The sequence below is a fragment of the Balaenoptera ricei genome, chromosome 11 (assembly GCF_028023285.1).
Source record: "Balaenoptera ricei isolate mBalRic1 chromosome 11, mBalRic1.hap2, whole genome shotgun sequence".
NCBI classification, from domain to species: domain Eukaryota; kingdom Metazoa; phylum Chordata; class Mammalia; order Artiodactyla; family Balaenopteridae; genus Balaenoptera; species Balaenoptera ricei.
In genome coordinates, this window is record NC_082649.1 from 53,105,956 (window position 1) to 53,127,450 (window position 21,495).

General features: G+C 35.9%; 2 protein-coding genes across 4 annotated transcripts in view; one reads left to right on the forward strand and one right to left on the reverse strand.

The window, feature by feature from the left end:
- The window catches only part of STT3B (STT3 oligosaccharyltransferase complex catalytic subunit B), a 97,563-nt gene that overhangs the window by 26,619 nt on the left and 49,449 nt on the right, over positions 1 to 21,495 (forward strand). The window lies entirely within an intron of this gene.
- Positions 17,088 to 17,393, reverse strand: LOC132374072 (non-histone chromosomal protein HMG-14-like). Its single transcript, XM_059937570.1, has one exon. It carries the CDS (start codon positions 17,391 to 17,393, stop codon positions 17,088 to 17,090), a length of 306 nt encoding a protein of 101 aa, XP_059793553.1.

Here is a 21,495-nt window from a genome sequence, read left to right on the forward strand (position 1 = left end):
TTTCCTCAGGAAGAGAGGGAGAATGACTTCTTAAGACAGATTAAATAAGTCTCATAGACTTCATTTCTGAAATGGTTATATGAATAATTTTCTCACTTGTCAGTAACCAGACTATTTAAAGATTTAAGGAAAAAATGGGATAAAGAGTAAATTGTGATTTTTAAATTCATTAAAGGAAGAGAAACAACTATATTTGAAAGTCCTGTGGAATTAGAAAATACTTCATAACAGGAGAAAGAGGAAGATATTCAAAATAAATTGTTACACTTTAAGTGTTATAAGTAATTTGTTCAAATCAAAATACTGATAGATGATTGTGGTGATAATTAATACTGAAAGTTGTATACATCTCTTGAAAGATGCTGCAATAATGGACAATAGATGCAACCTATTAACAAGTCTGTCTTGCATTCTTTTCATGAGAACTGAGACTTTGTTTTCTATCAGATATATTTTTGATCCATGTATAACAGGTATATTATAAAAGTGAACTGGCCTTTTAAGATCAAATAGAAATTCCTAGTTCCCTCTTTATACTTTGTAAACAGAGTTTTAAAAGCATGAAGGAAAATTTCTGCGTGAGAAAAGCTTTTTTCCCATCCTTTCTCCTTTCTGAGACATTGAATATGCAAATGATAACAAACATCAATGTCATGTTATCATGAGACATTCTCCCAAAATAGTTCTTTAACATTTATGTGGCAAGCTTGTCTATGATGGGAAGACTGGTTTGGGTAAAGCAAACCTGTACTGGGTAGAAGTGGAAGGAGGGATTTCAAGTCTTTTTTGAAAAGGAAGTTTACCCAGGTTTACACATACGTTTATAAGATGAGAAATAAACTTTGAGGGAGTAAAGATTAGAAATTTTAGCTTACTGGTAAGGGTGGTTATCTGGAGCTTGACAGTGGTGGTTGAATTGGTTAATATATTAAATATGAGAAAGGTGCCAAGAAGGGGAGAAATATGAGGCAGAGATGGGGACCACTTGCTTTGGATCTCCTTTGTGAGAGTAATAGTTAATAGTTGTTGGAGGATTTGGTAAAAAAGCATTTTATAGGTTTTGTGTGAAGCTTGAAGGTAGTAGTGATGGTTGTTATTTTTGGTCATGCAGTACTTAATGAAGTTTTCTGGCTATGATTTTTTTTTTCTTTGCCTAGCCTTTTTGGTTTTGCTTTTTTTTCTTCTTTTTTTGTTAAAAATTGCTCATTGTTTAAAAAATCAAAGAATGAGGCATAATCTATTAACCGCTTGTTATATATTCTGCTAGGATTTCTTCAAAGGATACACAGTTTTTGAAATTTATGTAAGTGTACATGCACACATAACCTTTAAGGTTTTTGGCATAAGTACGATCATACTATACAGACTAATGAATTTTGCTTCATCTACAAAATAGCATGACATATATGGTAGCTGATAGTGCTATTCACCAGTATCTGGTTTCCCTCTTTTCTCAGCGCATGGGTGGGGCCACGTGACTAGTACTAGCCAATGAATCAAGAGTGTAAATGATGTGTATTTCTTTCCACCTGAAAATTCGTTGTGCTTAAACCTCCAAAATTCTCTTCTCTGGCAGAATGATTGCAACATTCAAGGTAGTGACTATTCAGGCTATGGTTGTTTAAAAGGTAATATCTGTACCACAGAGTTGAAATCTGAAATGATATAGTCAGAAGGATATTGGACTTCTCTGTCCTTTTGTTTCCAAAGTAACTTAAGAAAGCAAAAGCTTCAAGGTTCAAAGTTGCATCTTAAAACATCTTAAGAGAACTATGCTAATGGTTTTGCTTATATAATTTTAAACATATGCCAGTGTTTTTTAAACACTTGTTTTAGCTCTTGAACCCTTTCTTCAAATGAGAGTTTACACAAGAGCCTAATATACAGATAAGTGTGGATTAAATGGGATGGTACCCTCTTCCCTTCAAAAGTATATATTCTACTCGCTTCAGAATGTATACCCCACTCCTGTCAGAAAGGTAGTATGAGAGGAGTTCTTTGGAATCTGAGGTACAGGGAATGATTTAAGATCCACTTTTAAGGTTCACAGTGCCCGGAAGGTGATGCAAATTATTACTGGCATTTATTACTCTCTTGCTGTTTGGAATCATCTTGTGATCATGCTCAAGAATGTGGGCACTGGAGTCAGAGCTGCTTGGTTCAAATCCCATCTTGGCTACTTAATGGCTGTATGACTTTGGATAAGTATTTAACATCTCTGTGCTTTAGTCTGATAGATTGGGCATAGTATCCTACCTCAAAGGTTTCTTTTTTTGTGATGATTAAATAACAACTATTCTTATCACAGTACCTGACAACTGTTAACAATTTTTTTAAAGAATAATTATACTTCTGGGCTTCCCTGGTGGCGCAGTGGTTAAGAATCCGCCTGCCATTGCAGGGCACACGGGTTCGAGCCCTGGTCCGGGAAGATCCCATATGCTGCGGAGCAGCTAAGCCCGTGTGCCACAACAACTGAAGCCCAGGCTCCTAGAGCCCGTGCTCCACAACAAGAGAAGCCACTGCAATGAGAAGCCCGTGCACCACAGCGAAGGGTAGCCCCCGCTCGCTGCAACTAGAGAAAGCCCGCGTGCAGCAGCGAAGACCCAATGCAGCTGAAAAGAAATAAATAAATTTTTTTAAGAAAGAATAATTGCATTTAAATAAATAGTGCTAAAAATGCATCTCTTTACTACTCCCCCTGTTGGACCCCTTTCTCTCCTTAAACACACTAACCTCTCCTATCTCAGGGTCTTTGCACTGCTAGTTTCTTTACCTAGGGGCAGGTCTCCCCACCTCTTGGAATGGTTGGCTGCTCGCATCCTTAAGGTCTCACAAATGTTAGAAGACTTCATTTATACCTTGCTTAAAGCCATCCTTACCCCTTCCTCCCCTTCTTCCTATTTCACTCTTTTATCCCATCCCTTTAGTGTCTTCCAAAGCTGTTGCTTCAACCTATAGTTATCTGGTTTGTGTTTATTGTACTTAAGCTCCAGGAGAGAGTGACTTTGCCTGTCTTTTTCACTGCTCTCTTTCTAGTGCTGAATGGAAACCTGGGACACATTAGTTGCTTAGAATTTTTTTTTTTTAAATGGTAAATGATTATTACCTTTTAAAAATGAAAACCATACTAATGTTCAATGTAGAATAGCTATCCTTAGAGGCACATATTATAATGTCTTGACAGACAAGAATTTTGGGGAGGCTTTGAAAGACGTGCTGTCAAATTGACATAGGTTCTCTATTCATAGGAGACAACTATGAGCCCTCACATATCCTTATTTTTGAATGAAACTTCAGTTAACCTGGTATTTCACCACAAAGCAAATTAAAATAGTGGGATGATTCAAGGCTTTGACCTTAAGGGGAATGTTGAGATGTGGTAGTACTTGATACAGAGCTCTACTTCCTCTCTCCCCTTTTGCCCTATCTTTCCTCTCCTTCCCTTCTTTGCTACTTATATTTGCTGTTCTTTATCACCATCATGGAGCAAAGCTGCTTGCCTTTCCTTTGTTTGTTTCCTCCATTGTTTCTGATTTATTCTTCTGCTTTATAGATTTTATTTGCGAAGGCTAAGCTAAACTAGACTTGTGTTGTCTTATGGAAATTAGATTTGTGCACTGAACATTTGTGGGGTGTGGGACATGTTTGTCTACCATCCCCTCTGTGTTTATCTTGCTCTTTCATTGCCAAAAGCAGTCTTTTTCTATTGTTTCCTAATTTGAATCTATTTCTGTAAAGCCTGGTTTCTAAATTTCTGAGGTGTCTACTGTGTTCATCTAAAAGTGTGTTAATCTTGAATCTGTATAAGAATTTAATATAAAAGTGAAAAGAGTAGGGATTATTACAGCAAGCACTTATTTTGAGACAGTCATTTTGATGCCAGTCTTACAAAAAAGCAATGACATAGGCCCTGGAAAATGTCAATTAGCAAACTTTAGTTAAAGGTTTAATTATATTTATATTCATTTGGTAGATAGTTTTAGAGAAGTAATGGTTTAGGGAAAAGGAGGACAGAACTGGCCCTTGGGAGACTTGCTTGTGTTTTACTTTTAGCACTGCCTTAGCCCATTTCTTTAGGCTGGAACTTTCTCTATCTTTACTTCTTAGCTATAAATTGAGACCTTTATTTCTCAGCTTTTCTAGCTCATATTCTACACGTACCATATATTCTGTTACAAAAGCTAGTCACAGGGGTCTTAGATGACTTCAGGTTGGTCATAGCTTTAAGGCTAAGAATATACTATTCTACTTATTCTTAGACATCTTCCAATTAATATTTTTTCTGATACAGTGCCATATTTTTATAGAGAACTGGAAATGTTAATTAAACATACAAAACCCTTTCCCACCTCAAAAGTTTCCTCTTGAAGATAGAAAAGCCTTTCGTTAACTTTAGAGCTGAGGTATAATATTTTTTTAACCTTTAAGGGTATATATTGTGGTATTTTGCTTCAGTACATAATCGTGAGATTTCGTTATTGTTTTTGAGTGTACATTAAGTGTTTCAGTATAACATAAGGTGAAATAACAAACCTAAATCGAAATGTATGAAGTGGTCAGGTCTCCAACAAGATAAGTAGAAGGAAAACTCAGAGGCAGCACTTTCCCTCCTTGTTCAGAAGGGCAGGCCTGGTTTACAAATGGGTTGGTACTGAGTGTTTGTTTTCCTAAGGAAACAATATCGTATATGTTGAATAAGCCGTAAAGTTCTATTTAAGCTGTAATGTTCTGAATTCAAGTATTGTGCTAATCTCTGCTAGAACCCAAGAGGTATAACCATTTTTCCATAAATGGGCTTCCATAATTTAATCTCATCTTGCTACTTTAAGAGGTTGTTTCAAGCACATAGACTTTTCTTAGCTTTTGAAGGGTTTCTTGGGATGAAGAAGAATTAATACTACGGAATTTATAAGGATTAAAAACAAACAAGTGTGTGGCTTTCAGAAGCAAGCGTTTTACTCCTATCTTGTCACTTTTCATTTGTCTCTTATAGATATCTGGAAAGGCCATTATAAAATGGCGGTGTCTTTGAATAGCCAAAGGACACGGAGGTCTTAGGAATATACATTGCAGAAGAAAACTAAAGTTATATATCTTAGCTTCTTTGTAAAGGTGGGTCTCTAAGACCTCTTTTAATTTGTAATATGGCTGTTTATCAGATTTAAAACTCACATTTTCCTGTGATCCCCAGTTTCTCCTTACATCTTGAAGCAGTTTGCTTGTTACTGGAAAGCAGTAAAATTATTTATATGCCCCTTTTAGAATGAAAAAGTTCATGTGAGAATTATTTTGTCTGCTTAATAAGTCATTCTTACACACACTATTGGAATTTCAGGTTGGCTCTAGAAATTGGGTTGAGAGAATTTGGGGGAAGGCGTTCATTTATTTTTTTAAAAACTTTTATGAAAAACAAATAAACCAAAAGTAGAGAAGACCACAATGAACCACATGTATCTACTATACAGAGTATTCAATAATTAGCACCTTTTTTTCACACTTGTTTCAAAACAAATCATTTTATTGAATTTAAAATACCAAACATTGTTCTGACAATATTAATAAAAGTATATGTAAAATCTGGTAGTTTTCTCAGACTGAGTTAGATATTATTTTACCACTTCTGTTTCTCTTTTATTTCAGTTTTATTTTGATGTCTCCTAACCTTTAATACATCATTTCTCAGTCAATTCACCTAGTTTTACTTGAGGAAAACTGTAAATTGTATGTATGAGTGTGTGTGCGTGTGTGAAATTTTCCATAATAAAGTTTACATATAATTGACTTGAAACAAATAGACTGCCAGATATTTCTTCAGCAAAAATGGGTTTATTTGGGATCAGCAGAGAATTGCAATTCAGGATCTGCAACCACAGCAGGCCATGTACAAGTCCCAGCATGCCATTTTATAGAGAGGAAAAGGAAGTTGGAGGGGCTAAACAGAGTCTATGGCTTTTCATTGGCTGCTGAGTCCTTGCCAGGGAAGAAGAGGAACCTTTCTTCCTTCTGCTGGGCTCTGCCGTCCTTGCAGGGCATGAGAGCTCCCCTTTCTGGTCTCCCAACTCTATTTAATTGAAGTTTATTAATTTTTAACAATATGTATTACACATATATATAATTATGTAGATTATCTATCTATGTATATGTAAGTATTATAATTGCATATATAGATATGTGTGCATGTATGTGTAAGCTCTATATACACACACACATACACACGTGCAGTATCGTGGAAAATTTCTAACATAAGCAAAAGTAGAGTTAATACTGTAATGAACCTCCGAATGTGTATACATCACCCAGCTTCAACAGTTTTCAATTTATGGTCCATCTTGTTTCATCTATAACATCCTCCCCAGCTATTTAAATTTTTTAAATATGTAAATTGGACATGCTAAAATTGAAGACAGCTTTTGTGCACACAATTGCTTGCATTTAATGAAGAAGGAAATAGAAGCCAAAATTTAAGTCAGTGTTACTACTCATTACTAGTATGCCAGAAAGAATTAATTGACCCTCATAAGTGAAGTGCCAGGAACTATATGATACCTTCAAGGATACAAAAGTCACTAAGAAAAAAATATTCCACTGTCAGGTAAATTAGAATAGAGGTTCCAACGTGATGTTTTCAAAGCACAAATTCAAGTGGACTGGGGAGGGGAGGATGGAGTATTAGAGAAGGCTTCAAGAATGAATTTCAGGTTTGAGGGGATCTCAGGAAGAAAGGAGAATAAAATGCACGGCTGTGGTGGGTTTCTATGTAGATGGAACAAAGAGCTAAGAAAGACCATGCTAAAATTGCTCAATAAGAAGGTGAAACAAAAGATTAATAGATACAATTCTTTTTTTGGTTATTTACTGTAATGGAAAAGAGTAATTGTATGATTAATCTAAATGCCTTTTATATTTGTTTTGGATTGGTTTTTGTTTTGTTTTTTTTTTCCCCTGGTTATTAATTTCCCCCCCTGCCCCGGGTTCTTTTGTTTTTTTCAATTGAGAAATGATTACCATATACCAATGTATTAATTTTAGGTGTAAAACATAATGATTTCATATATGTATATATTGTGAAATGATTACCACAATAAGTTTAATTAATTAACATTCATTACCGCACCTTTTTTTTTCCCTTGTGATGAGAACTTTTAAGGTCTAAACAACTTTCAAATATACAATACGGTATCGTTAACTGTAGTCACCATGTTGTATATTGCATCCCTACGACTTATTTATCTTATAACTGGAAGTTTGAACCCTTTGACCACCTTCACCCATTTCCCCCACCCCTGCAATCCCACCTCTGACAACCAGCAGTCTGTTCTCTATATCTGAGTTGTTTAGGTTTTTTGGTTTGTTTTGGTTTTGGGGGGTTTTTTTAGACTCCACGTAAATGAGATCGTCTAGTATTTGTCTTTCTCTCTGACTTATTTCGCTTAGCATAATGCCCTTAAGGTCCATACTTGTTGTTACAAATGGCAGAATTCCTTCTTTTTTATGGCTGAATAATATTCCTGAGAGAGAGAGTGTGTGTGTGTGTGTGTGTGTATGTACACCCCACATTTTCTTTTATCTATTCATTTGTCAATGGACACTTAGTTTGTTTCCATGTCTTGGCTATGCTGCAACAAACAAGGAAGTACAGATACCTATTCAGGATAGTGATTTGGATTAATGCCTTTGGATTAATGCCTGGAAGTAAAATTGCTGGGTCATATGGTTGTACTATTTTTAATTTTTTTGAGGAACCTCCATGTTGTTTTCCATAGTGGCTGCATAAATTTACATTCCCACGAACAGTGTGCAAGGGTTCCCTTTTTTCTACATCCTTGCCAATACTTGTCTTTTTGGTAATAGCCTTTCTGACAGGTGTGAGATGATAACCTCTTTGCATTTCCTTGGTGATTAGGATGTTGAGCACCTTTTCATGTACCTGTTGGTATTTGGTTTTCTTTGGGAAAATGTCTGAATCAGTTTGGATTGGGTGTTTAATACTTCAACTGAGGTTTTCTGGGAATTCACGTAAAAGTAAATAACCAGACTATACTTATAGTATACTTGTAGTAACAAATGAATCTGCAACACAGTGTTACAAATTTAGATTTGGGTGCTTCTAGTGTAATTTATATATGTGTGTTTATATACACACAATGAGAAATACAAGCATTACTAAAATTTTCTATTAGGCTCTAAACAAACTTCTGCATCATTTAATTGAATAATATCTTTAACAGCAAGGAAAACTTTTTAAAAAATGATTACTGTTTGACGGTTACTTCTGAGTCAAATATTTTACAATTTTGTGAACCAAAACAAAATACCAAAATAAATTTAGATGATGTTTAGAATCTTTGCAACTATGAAATATAACCTCGAGTTTAAGATTCTGTGTTTACTGAAAGAACCTAATTGTTCTTACTGATTGATTTATTAATAAATGTTATAAATTTGGGCTTAAATTTCTATTTTAAAAAATATTTTTATTTTTCCTTTACTTTTTTATGAAGATTTTATTTGAATAAAGGTTCCAAGCCTTTAAAGTTTGAAATGCAGTAGCTTATTCCATTTTGGAATTTCATATTATATATCTTAAGTATTTCAGTTAAATGTCTTTACTTTGAATGAAGTTAATATTTATCTGTATTTTCTGTATAATTGAAAAGATTGGCAATTATAAGGGATAGGTAATGGGATAGAATGATGTGGGAACAAAACATTACCTCTGATAACAGGGCTTTAAAAACTTGGAAGTTTGTCAAGTAGTCTTTGAGACATCTCTCTCATTTTAACATAGTCACAGGAATGTTTATTGATTTTCAAATTTAAAGTCTGAAGGAATCTAGTGGTAAATTATTAGAATTAATAAGCATTTGCAAGGTTTCTGGTTATAAAATCAATGTAAAAATATCAAGAGATACCTGTCAAAGATTGCCAACAAACACAGGAAAGCATGCTCAACATCACTAATTATTAGAGAAATGCAAATCAAAACTATAATGAGGCATCACCTCACACCAGTCAGAATGGCCAGCATCAAAAAATTTACAAACAATAAATGCTGGAAAGGGTGTGGGGAAAAGGGAACTCTCCTGCACTGTTGGTGGGAATGTAAATTGATACAGCCACTATGGAGAACAGTATGGAGGTTCCTTAAAAAACTAAAAATAGAACTACCATATGACCCAGCAATCCCACTACTGGGCATATACCCTGAGAAAACCATAATTCAAAAAGAGTCATGTACCACAATGTTCATTGCAGCACTATTTACAATAGCCAGGACATGGAAGCAACCTAAGTGTCCATCGACGGATGAATGGATGAAGAAGATGTGGCACATATATACAATGGACTATTACTCAGCCATAAAAAGAAATGAAATTGAGTTATTTGTAGTGAGGTGGATGGACCTAGAGTCTGTCATACAGAGTGAAGTAAGTCAGAAAGAGAAAAACATACAATATGCTAACACATATATATGGAATCTAAAGAAAAAAATGGTTCTGAAGAACCTAGGGGCAGGACAGGAATAAAGACGCAGACGTAGAGAATGGACTTGAGGATGCGAGGAGTGGCAAGGGTAAGCTGGGATGAAGTGAGAGAGTGGCATGGACATATATACACTACCAAATGTAAAATAGATAGCTAGTGGGAAGCAGCCGCATAGCACAGGGAGATCAGCTCTGTGCTTTGTGACCACCTAGAGGGGTGCGATAGGGAGGGTGGAAGGGAGACAGACGCAAGAGGGAGGGGATATGGGGATATATGTATACATATAGCTGATTCACTTTGTTATACAGCAGAAACTAGCACAACATTGTAAAGCAGTTATACTCCAATAAAGATGTTAAAAAAGAGATACCTGTCAATATGTCAAACAGGATTTTTAAAAAATGAATGAAAATACTATTAAAAATAAGAATAAATCTAAGCAAAGATGTGTCAGATCTCTAAGGTTGAAATTATTCATTTTCTGACGAGACATTAAAGAAGACCTATAAGAAGGAGATAAATTCTATTTATGGATTAGATGAGTCAGTATTGTGAAGATACTAATTCTCCCCGAATCAACATGTGGAGTTAATGGACTTTTAGTCAAAACCCCACATGGATTTTTTGGTGGAATTGACAGCTTATTTTAAAATTCATGTGGAGATGCAAAAGGACAAAATACAAGGAACAGATTTAGAATGTTCTGCCAGATGTCAAGATTTTATTTAAAGCTCTAGTTATAAAGTTTGCATATTATTGGTGCAAGGATAGACATAAAGACCACTTGAGCAGAATAGAGTCCAGAAACAGATGTGCCCATTAATGAACTCTTAGTGTATGATAGAGGTAGAACTGTACAGCAATGGAGAAAAGATAATTTTTCAGTAAATGATGTGGGAACAATTATTTATACAGGGGAAATAAAAATATATAAATATTTCTCACCCTATAAAATAATTGATTCCAGGTATATTAAATACCTAAATAAGTAAGTTTAAATTATCATGAAAAAGAAAATATCTTTATGACCTTGGGACAGTAAAAGACTTTTTTAACCAGAAAAAAAGCACTAACTCACAGCAAAACAAAATTGATAAATTAGGTTTTATGTCAAGAATTTCTATTCTTTAAAAAATACCATCATGAGTGAAGAGGAGCTATGAATGAGAACAGTTTACAACTCACATAACCGACAAAAGAACAATATGAAGAACTTAGTCAAATTAACTAGAAAAAATGTGCAGAGTACTTCAATACATACTTCAGAGGAAATTTAATGACCATTAAATACATGAAAAGTGTTAACCTCACAAGGCATCATAGAAATGCAAATTACCATTGTTGGCAAAAATTGTTTGATAATCCTAAATGTTGGTAATGTTACTAAGCAACAAGCACTCTTGGGTAGGGTGTCCACCTTTTATTTATCTCTATAGTTAGTTCATTTAGCTATCAGACAGGGCTGATTAGTTTAGTGGTAGTGGTGTGTTGTATGGGGGGAGAATAGGGGGGAGGTACTGTGTTACGGGCCTAAGAAGAAAATAGTGACTATTACTACCTTCAAAGTGCTCAGTGAAATAAGAGTGTGCTGCCCTTTACTAAAGTCCTGTTATTTCACTTCCAGGCGATAAGAAGGGAAACCCATAAGGGCATTCAGGAAACTATTCACAGTGCTGGGTTGGAAACTGGGCCAGAAAATAGGATAGAAAAATGAACGGCAAATCAGACAGGAAGAAGTTAACTGAAAATCAAAGAAAATGGGTTTGTAAGAGTGAGTTGGGACTTCCCTGGCAGTCCAGTGGTTAAGACTCCGTGCTTCCAGTGCAGGGGGGCACGGCTTCGATCCCTGGTCGGGGAACTCAGATCCCACAAGCTGCATGGCGCGGCCAAAAAAAAAAGAGTTAAGGGAGTTGTGGGAGCCTTGCATACCAGAATTGACTTGATTCTGGGGATAAAATAGGACTAAACACATTCTACATCCATTTATGTTTAGTTTTTAGATACTTTGACTAGGTTTTCAGTAGAATCTTAATGAGCTTGCTTGTTTGTTTTAACACTTTAATTTTGCCTTCAGGCTTAGATCTCAGGAAGTGTAGTTAAATTGGTTTTAGTCTTTAACTTTGGGGATACCATTTAAAATTGACGTTAGGTAGCTATCTGGGAAGCTATCTAGAGTGTATTTCATCTCCATTTAAAAACATATTTATGAAATCAGTTATTCATTCAACAAATATTTGAGGGCTGCTATGTACCAGGTGCTATGCGAGGTGTTGGAGACATGTGGTTTCCTCGTGGGAGTATTTATCTAGTGTAGTAAATATTAATCAAGTAAACTAATGTGAAATTGCACCTGTGGCAAGTGCTAGAAGAAAAAAGTACATTGAACCTTTTCTGTTAACAGCATCCCTTAGAAATGTGCTGAAGTTTGAAGAATTAGTTATTTAGGCTAAGAGGGGAGATAGCAGTGATCCAGGGGGAAGGAACTGGCAGTCTGAAGTTCCTGAGGTCGGAGGGGATAAGGTGAGTCTGGAGGACTGAAGGATGGGTATATGGAAAGTAGGGAGATAGTAAGGTGTGAGATGAGGCTAGAGTTATGTAAGAGCTAGAGTGTGTGTGGCTTTGATTATGTTAAGTGAAGTTTCCTTCCTTTTAATTTTAAGAGATGAAGCCCTTGAATAGTTCAGCAGAGGGTTGCAATATGATCACATTTGCATTTTGAAAAGATGTTCTTTGTTGAGAAACAGTATACAGATTGGAGAATTAGGACATGGGCAAAACGGATGTAGGGGGATGAGTTGGGGGCTACTGCAGTAGTCTAGTTAAAAAATGATAGCTTGGATTACAGTGCTTAGTATCAGAGTAGGAAAGAGTGGACAAATTTCAAGGATATTTAAGTAGTAAAGTAACCTGGTTATGATTTGTGTATAGGATGTGAGAGGGAAGGAGCTCTCCAGGATGACACCTAGATTTTTGGCTTTTTCAATTAGGTGGTAATTAGATAGAAAGTACTAAAAGCAGACACAGTGTATGTATTTGTTTTGGGGGTGGATAAGTGGTGTCCAATCATGAGTTAGTTGGATATTGAGTTTGAGATGCCTTTGTGACATTCAAGGGGAAAAAAATGTAGAGAGGGAGATAACATTGGCAAATTGTGGGAATACTGATAATAATTGAAGACCCAGGTATGACTGACATCTTTTGGGGGAGAGTTACAGTTAATGAGAGGATCTTGGGTAGAGGAGGCTGCCTGTACAGAAAGCAGAGAAGAGGGTTGGAGACGTGGGGTAAAAAAATAGGAGACTATTTTAGTTATAAAAGCCAAGGAAGAGAATGATTGAACAGAGAGGGAGAGGCCAAGAATTATGCGAAATGGAAAGTTAAAAATACCACTCAGAACAATTTTGATTATGAAGTTGGAACCCCATGTTTCTTAGTTTTAAGAACATATTAATCTCTTGGAGTCCATTTTTTTTAAGTGAAAAATTACGTTTAAAATTTAAAATCCTGATTCTTGTTAAAATACTAGGCCTTTTGTCATTGAACTATTTTCACAGGTTTTGGGGATGTTACTTACTTTTCCTGTTGTGTACTTCCTAATGGTGCTCCTCTACCTCCTATAGTTTGTAACTGTCCTTTATGAGCTCATTTGAGTCTCAAGTTATTTTTGGTTTTTGCTTTTACTGTTAATCCAAGTTTTTGGACCTTGGCTTCAGTGATAACTTCTTGATTTGGAGATCCCTTGTAAATTTAGACTAACATGCGTGGTACAAAGGTGAAGACTTTACCTTTTTTATGGGAGTCTTTCTTCCCTTGGGAGGAGAAAAATTTAGCCACTTTCATGCTGTTGGATACATCGTTTTTCATCTCTGAAGGGATAGTCTTCCCATGGTCCCACCTTTAAGTACAATAAATACTTTGTTTCTAGCATTTGGAGGTTTCACTTTTAAAATTAGCTCTGGTACTTTCTTTTAGAGGGTGTGTAGCATTTCTAGCACTAGCTTAGATTTCCAGAATTGTTTCTGGAAAACAAATGTTGTTTTAAGTTCTGAGTTTAAAATCCTTTTTCCTTAGTCAGAATTTTGGGTATATTATTCCATTGCCTTTATAGCATTCAGTGATTCCAATTAACTGATATATTCCTTTGGAGAAAATCTGTTTATTTTCTATGAATGATTTTAAGTTGCACTTTATCCTTAGCGTTTTGAAATTTATTGAGAGGTACATGAAGTTTTTTGTGTTTTTTCATAATCATCTGTGGGGCATAATGATGATTCTTTTAAGATTAAATGTAAAAACTGGATTTACCTTTAGATTTCTTAATTTTTTCATAATACTTTTTTTCAGCTTTATTGAGATATAATTGACAAAGTTGTGTGTATTTAATGTGTACTGCATGATGATTTGAGATATACATAGACATTGTGAAATCATTACCACAATCATAACACATCCGTCACCTCACATAGTTTCTTTCTTTCTTCCTTCCTTTCTTTTTTTTTTTTTTGGTGAGAGCTCTTAAGATCTCATCTCCTCTTAGCAAATTTCAAGTATACAGTACAGTACGTATTACTAACTACACTCACCTTGTCATACATTAGATCCTTAGAACTTATTCATGTTATAACTGAAGTTTGTACCCTTTGATCTACCTCTCCCCATTTGTCCCATCCCCCATCCTCTGGCAGTCACCATTCTATTCTCTTTCTGAGTTAAACTTTTTTTTAAAAAAAGAGTTCACATATAAGTGATACCATACAGTATTTTTCTTTCTCTGTCTGGCTTATTTCACTTAGCATAAATGCCTTCCAGGTTCATACATGTTGTCACAAATTGCCAATGGCAAGATTTCCTTCCTTTTTGTGGCTGAATAGTATTCCATTATATAAATGTATAATGACATTTTCTTTATCCATTCATCTATCAACAGACACTTAAGTTGTTTACATATCTTGACTACTATGTATGTATTTATTTTAATTTTTGGCTATGTCGGGTCTTAGTTGTGGCACACGGGATCTTTGTTGCGGTATGCAGGATCTTTCGTTGCACACCCAGGCTCTTTGTTGCAGCACATGGGCTTCTCTAGTTGTGGCACATGGGCTCTGTAGTTTGTGGCATGCAGGCTCTCTAGTTGAGGCGCACGGGCTCATTAGTTGTGGTGCGCAGGCTTAGTTGCCCTGCAGCATGTGGAATCTTAGTTCCCCGACCAGGGATCCAACCCATGTCCCCTGCATTGGAAGGCGGATTCTTTACCACTGGACTACCAGGGAAGTCCCCGTCTTGGCTATTATGAATAATGCTGCAGTGAACATGGAAGTGCTGATATCTGTTCTATATACTGATTTTGTTTTCTTTGCATATACAGTTGACCCTTGAGCAGTGCAGGTTTGAACTACATGAGTCTACTTATATGTGGATGTTTGTCACTGATAAATACAACCTGCAGTTGGTTGAATCTGCAGATGCAGAGGAACTGCAGATGTGGAGGAACCAAGTATATGGAGAACTCACTATAAGTTATATGCAGATTTTAAGGAATCTCCACACTATTTTCCATAATGGCTGTATGAATTTACATCCCCACCAACAGTATACCAAGGGTTCCCTTTTTTCACATCCTTGACAGCATTTGTTACCTCTTTTCTTTTTGATAGTAGCCACGCTAACAGATGTGAGGGTGTTTCTCATTGTGGTTTTCAGTTGCATTTTCTGATATTGAGCACCTTTCATATACCTAATTGGCTATTTGTATATCTCTGGGAAAATGTCTTTTCAGGTTCTTTGACTTCTTTGACCATTTCTTAATCAGAGTTTTTGTGGGTTTTTGTTTTTTGGGGGGTTTTTTTGCTATTGAGAGGTATGAGTTCCTTATGTGTTTTAGATATTAATCCCTCATTAGATATATGGTTTGCAAACATTTTCTCTCATTCCATAGGTTGCCTTTTCATATTGTTTATTCTTTCCCTTGCTATGCACAGCCTTTTAGCTTGATATAGTCCCAGTTGTTCATTTTTGCTTTTGTTGCCTGTGTTTTTGGCATTGTATGCCCAAAAATCATTGCCAAGGCCCATGTCAAAGAGATTTTTTTCTGTTTTCCTCTAGGGGTTTTATGGTTTCAGATCTTACATTGAAGTCAATAATCCATTTCAAGTTGATTTTTGTGTATTGTGTAAGATAAGGGTCCAGTTTCATTCTTTTGCATATATTAATAACATCCAGTTTTCCAATACCATTTATTTGAAGATACTATTCTTTCTTCATTGTTTGTTCTTGGTGCCCTTGTCAAAGATTAGTTGACTGTGAAAGTGTGGGTTTATTTCTGGGCTCTGTGTTCTGTTCCAAAGGTCTGTGTGTCTTTTTTTATGCCAGTACCATACTGTTTTGTTACTATAACTTTGTAACATAGTTTGAAATCAGGGAGTGTGATACTTCCAGTTTTGTTGTTCTTTCTCAAGACTGCTTTGGCTATTCAGTGTCTTTGGGGGTTCCATGCACATTTTGGGTTATTTTTCTATTTCTGTGAAAAATGCTATTGGAATTTTTATAGGTATTGCACTGAATTTGTAGATTGCTTTGGGTTATATGGACATTTTAACAATACTATTGATAATTCTTCCAATCCGTGAGCACATAATATCTTCCCATTTATTTGTGTCTTCTTTCATCAGTGTATTATAGTTTTCAGTGTACAGGTCTTTCACCGTCTTGGTTAAATTTATTGTTAAATATTTTATTGATTTTTATACTGTTCTAAGTGGGATTGCTTTTTTTTTTATGTGCTTCAAAAAAGTCTTTCATAATCGAGATTTTATTGGTTGTTTTGAGGATCAATACATAGACATTTCAATTTGTACACAATTCTCAACATACGTACCAAAAACCTAAAAAATCATGTAGTTGTGATTCTTTTCTGAACAGTTATTCCAGTGACTTTCCAGCTTAAAATTTGGAGGCAAATTTTCCTTCACAGTATATCAAGTACCAATATCTTCAAATATTGATATGCTGTTACATCGTAAGTCCCACTAATTCACAATTTAATATCATATACACTACATACTCAAATTGTCAGTCATTCACAGCACATTAACAGTTACTAGAAGAACTGGACTACCACGACCAAAGATGTTACATAGTGCACAAAATTCTGCCCAGGAGAGCCAAGACCAAGGTAAAGTGGTTTGCTTTAGGAAACAATTATACCAAAAACAACATGGGAAGAGAAGTAATTTAGTGTTTAAGACATTAAATGCACAGCTGACTCCAAACTGCTATTTAGTATGCTTCCTATTATAAGATATAAAAGCTACCCTCCATCTGTGGAATGTTAAGCTGACACCCAAGACAATCAAAGCCTCCCATATTTAATATCCCAGTATTTTCTGGTTCTACCAAAAAATAAACAACCAGCAAATGATTTCACCTCTTAAAAAAAAGCATTTACACTTTAAAAATGGCATGAGGTGGGATTCCCTCCTTTTTAAAAATGTTTCTAGAGCTACTAAAAAACTTGCATTTACAAAATAGTTGATAACAATATTCCTCTGGATTGTACAAGAAGGGAGACAGGGACCACTGATAGGACCAGGGGTGTGATATTAATCAGACTTGGCTTCTTTCTCTCCTGCTTCATCAGAAGCGGAGCTCTCCTCGTTTTTGGTTTCTCCATTTTCTGCATGTGAGTCTTCTTTAGTCTCTTCGTTAGCCACTTTAGCCTGTTTTGCCTTTGCTCCCCTTTTTCCCTTTTGTTTGCACTTTTTGTCTGAAGATGTATCCTTTCCTGCCGCCTTTTTTGGCTTCATTTCCACTTTTGCAGGAGCCAGTTTAGCTGACAACCTTTCCGATCTCCTCTTGGGCTCCTCCTTCACCGCCCCCTCAGCGGAGCTGACCTTCCTCTTGGGCATCGTGGCGGTGGAGCGGGCATGTGCCAGGTTCCTGCGGGCCGCAGCACACCGAGAACCTTTGCAAAGCTGGGCTGCCTGGCCGCTGCCGCTCCTCCCACCGCCTGAGCTGCTGGGACCCGCAGCGGGGGCGGTGGGAGAACCCGGGATTGCTTTCTTAATTTCTCAATCAGATAATTCATAGTTAGTGTATAGAAATGCAATTGATTTTTTAAATGTTGATCGTGTATCCTTGGTGAAGCCTTCCGAGTTTTCTGTATATAAGATCATGTTATCTGCAAACAGACAAATTTTTCCTTCCCAATTTGGAAGCCTTTTATTTCTTTTTCTTGTCTAATTGCTTAGGCTAGGACTGTGTTGAAAAGAAGAGTGAGAGTGGGCATTCTTGTTTTGTTCCTGATCTTAGGGGAAAAGCTTTCAACTTTTCACCATTGAGTATGATGCTAGCTGTGGGCTTGTCATCTATGGCCTTTATTATTTTGAGGTACATTTCTTCTATACCTAATTTTTTAAGTTTTTGTCGTGAAAGGATGTTGAATTTTGTCAGAGGCCCTTTCTGCCTCTGTTGAGATGATCATATGATTTTTATCCTTCATTCTGTTAATTTGGTATCACATTTATTAATTTTCGTATGGTGAACCATCCTTGACTCAGGGATAAGTTCCAGTTAATTATGGTGTATGATCCTTTTAATGTGCTGTTGAATTCAATTTGCTGGTATTTTCTTGAGGATTTTTGCATCTTTGTTCATCAGGGACCCTGGCCTGTCGTTTTCTTGTTGTGTCCTTGTCTGACTTGGGTATCAGGGTAATGCTGGCCTTGTAAAATGATTTTGGAAGGGTTTCTTCTTTAATTTTTTGGAAGAGTTTGAGAAGGATTGGCATTCATTCTTCTTTAAATGTTTGGTAGAATTCACCAGTGAAGCCATCTGGTCCTAGGCTTTTCTTTGAATCAGTGATCAAAACCCCCCAACAATCACCTTACTCATTATTGATCTGTTCAGATTTTAAAATTTCTTCCTGCTTCAGTCTTTGATGTAAGTTGTATGTTTCTAAGACTGTCCATTTCTTCTGGGTTATCCAATTTGTTGGTGTATAATTGTTCATAATAATCTCTTATGATCCTTTTTGTGTCTGTGGTATTAGTTGTAACGTTTCCTCTTTCATTTCTGATTTTGTCGTCTTTTTTTTTTTCTTAGTCTAGCTAAAGGTTTGTCAATTTTGCTTATCTTTTTTTAAAAAAAGTTGAACAAAACTTCATTTTTTTTTCTTCTCTTTTTCTAGTCTTTATTTCTGCTCTGATTTTTGTTATTTCCTTCTTTCTGTTTTTTGTGCAAAATTTATTCTTTTTCTAGTTCCTTGAGGTATAAAGTTAGGTTGTTTATTTGAGGTCTGTTTTTTATTAATGCCAGTGTTTATTGCTATAAACTTCTGTCTTAGATTGCTTTTGCAGCATTTTGGTATGTTGTGTTTCCATTTGTGTTTATCTAAAGATACTTTAAAATTTTTCTTTTTATTTCTTTGACCCATTGATTGTTCAGAAGAATACCGTTCAATTTCCACATATTTGTGAATTTTCTAGCTTTGTTACTTATTTCTAATTTTATATCATTATGGTCAGAAAAGATATTTGGTATAATTTTCTGTCTTAAGTTTGTTAAGACTTGTTTTGTGACCTAATATGTGATCTGTCCTGGAGAATATTCTGTATGTACTTAAGAAGAATGTGTGCTCTGCTGTTAGATGGAATGTTCTCTGTTAGATCCATTTGGTTTAAAGCGTAGTTCAAGTCCAATATTTCCTTATTCATACTCTATCTTTCTGATCTATTCACTGAAAGTAGGGTATTAAAGCCCACTACTATTATTGCATTGCTGTCTATTTCAATTGTTATATACTCTTGATCAGTTGATCCATTTATCATTCTATAATGAATGACCTTTTGTCTCTTTTACAATTTTTCATTTAGAGTTTATTTTGTTGGATAAAAGTATAGCCATTCTTGCTCTCTTCTGCTTTGTTTGCATAGAATTTTTTTTCCATCTCTCCACTTTCAGCCTATGTGTATCCTTAAAGCTGAAGTGAGTTTCTGTTAGCATATGTTTGAGTCTTGTGTTTTTAATGTATTTACCCACTCTATGTCTTTTGATTGGAGAATTTAATCCATTTACATTCAAAGTGATTACTGATAAGACTTAATGACTGCCATCTTGTTAATTGTTTTCTAGTTCCTTTGTTCCTTTCTTCTTGTGCTGTTTTCCTTTGTGATTTGATAGTTTTCCTTAGCAGTATTCTTTGATTCTTTTCTCTTTATCTTTTTATATCTACTATAGGTTTTTGCTTTGTGGCTACTGTGAGGTTTACATAAAACATTGTATGATTATAACAGTCAACTTTAAGCTAATAATTTGATTCAGTTGCATGCAAAATCTCTATTCTTTTACACACCCCTTCAATTATGTTATAGATGTCATAATCTTTTTATGTTGTGTATTTAACAAATTATTGTAGCTATAGATATTTTTATTTTTGTCTTTTAACCTTTATACTAGTTAAGTGATTTATACACCATTACAATAGTAGAATCTTCTGAATTTGATTACATACTTATCTTACTAGTGAGTTTTATACTATTATATGTTTTTATGTTACGAATTATTGCCCTTTCATGCTAGCTTGAAGAACTCCCTTTAGCATTTCTTATAAGGCAGGTGTGGTAGTGATGAACTCCTTCAGTGTTTTGTTTTTTTTTGGTTTTTTTGTTTGTTTGGGAACGTCTTTATGAAGGACAGCTTTGCTGAATATTCTTGGTTGGCAGTTTTTTTCTTCAAGCACTTTGACTATATATACGCTATTCTGGTGCAAAGTTTCTGCTGAGAAATCTGCTGATAGCCTTATGTGGGTCCCATGTATAAGTTTTTTACTCTTGCTTTCAAAATTCTCTCTTTGTCTTTGTTTTTTGACAGTTTTATTATGTCTCTCAGTGGAGTCCTGTATGGGTTGAATATGTATTGGTACCTATGAACATCACATGCCTGGATGACTGTCAATTTCTCTCCCCAGATTTGCAAAGTTTTTAGCCATTATTTATGTAAATAAGCTTTCTACCCCTTTCTCTCCTTCTAGAACTCTAATAATGCAGCCATCACTACCCTTGATGCATAGTTAATGTAGGCTATTTTTCACTTTTTTTTTCCGTCTGCCCTGATAATTTCAAGTAACCTCTCTTTTAGTTCTCAGATTCTTTCTTCTGCTTGTTCATGTCTGCTGTTGATATTCTCTGCTGCATTTTTTTTTCATTTTATTCATTGTATTTATCAGCTCCGTATTCTCTTTGGTTTTTTTTTTATAATTTCTGTTTCTCTTTTGGACTTCTTATTTTGACCATGTATTGTTTTCCTGATTTGTTGAGTAGTCTTTCTGGGTTCTCTTGTAGCTTACTGAGCTTCCTTAAAACAATTACTTTGAAATCTTTGTCAAGCAATTCAGAGATCTGTTTCTTTGTGGTCAGTTACTAGAAAATAATTGTGTTCCTTTGGTGGTGTCATGTTTCCTTGATTTTTTTCACTTTTGTTGTAGCCTTGCATTTATGCCTGCCCATTTGATGGAGTGGTTTTGGTCAGGAAAGACCTTTACCTGCGGGTAAGTGTGAGGGTGCCAGCTGAATAGGCTGTGGCAGTTCTTACTCTGGGGAAGATCCAGGGGTGTAGTCTTTGTGCAGCTCCAACAGCTGAGGTCAGTGTTAGTGAAGATTGCAGGGGTCCTCAATGGCCAAGGCAGCAAGTGTCCATGGGGCTGTTAAGGGCTGTTGGGGACCTTCTGGTCTCTTTTTCTCCCACAGGGAGTTGTTGTGGCCAAGGGGATCTCTCTTGGCACCAGGTCCAACTCACAGGTGTCCTCTTAATCGTGGTAGTACTGATGAGTGCCCATGGAGTAGCCATGGAGCTAGGGTCTGGAGCTCAGGCACACACAAAGCAGCTGCAGAGCTGGAGTCTGAAGTGTAAGCACTTACAGAGCAGCAGTGGTTCTGGAGTCCAGAGCATTTGTGGGATTAGGGGGTTGTGGCAGCCCTGGTCCTGGGGCAGCGCAGCAGTAGCTCTTTCTTG

Bases quoted from the DNA above. Each gene is read 5' to 3' on its own strand.
- LOC132374072 (XM_059937570.1), bottom strand. From the start codon at position 17,393: ATGCCCAAGAGGAAGGTCAGCTCCGCTGAGGGGGCGGTGAAGGAGGAG.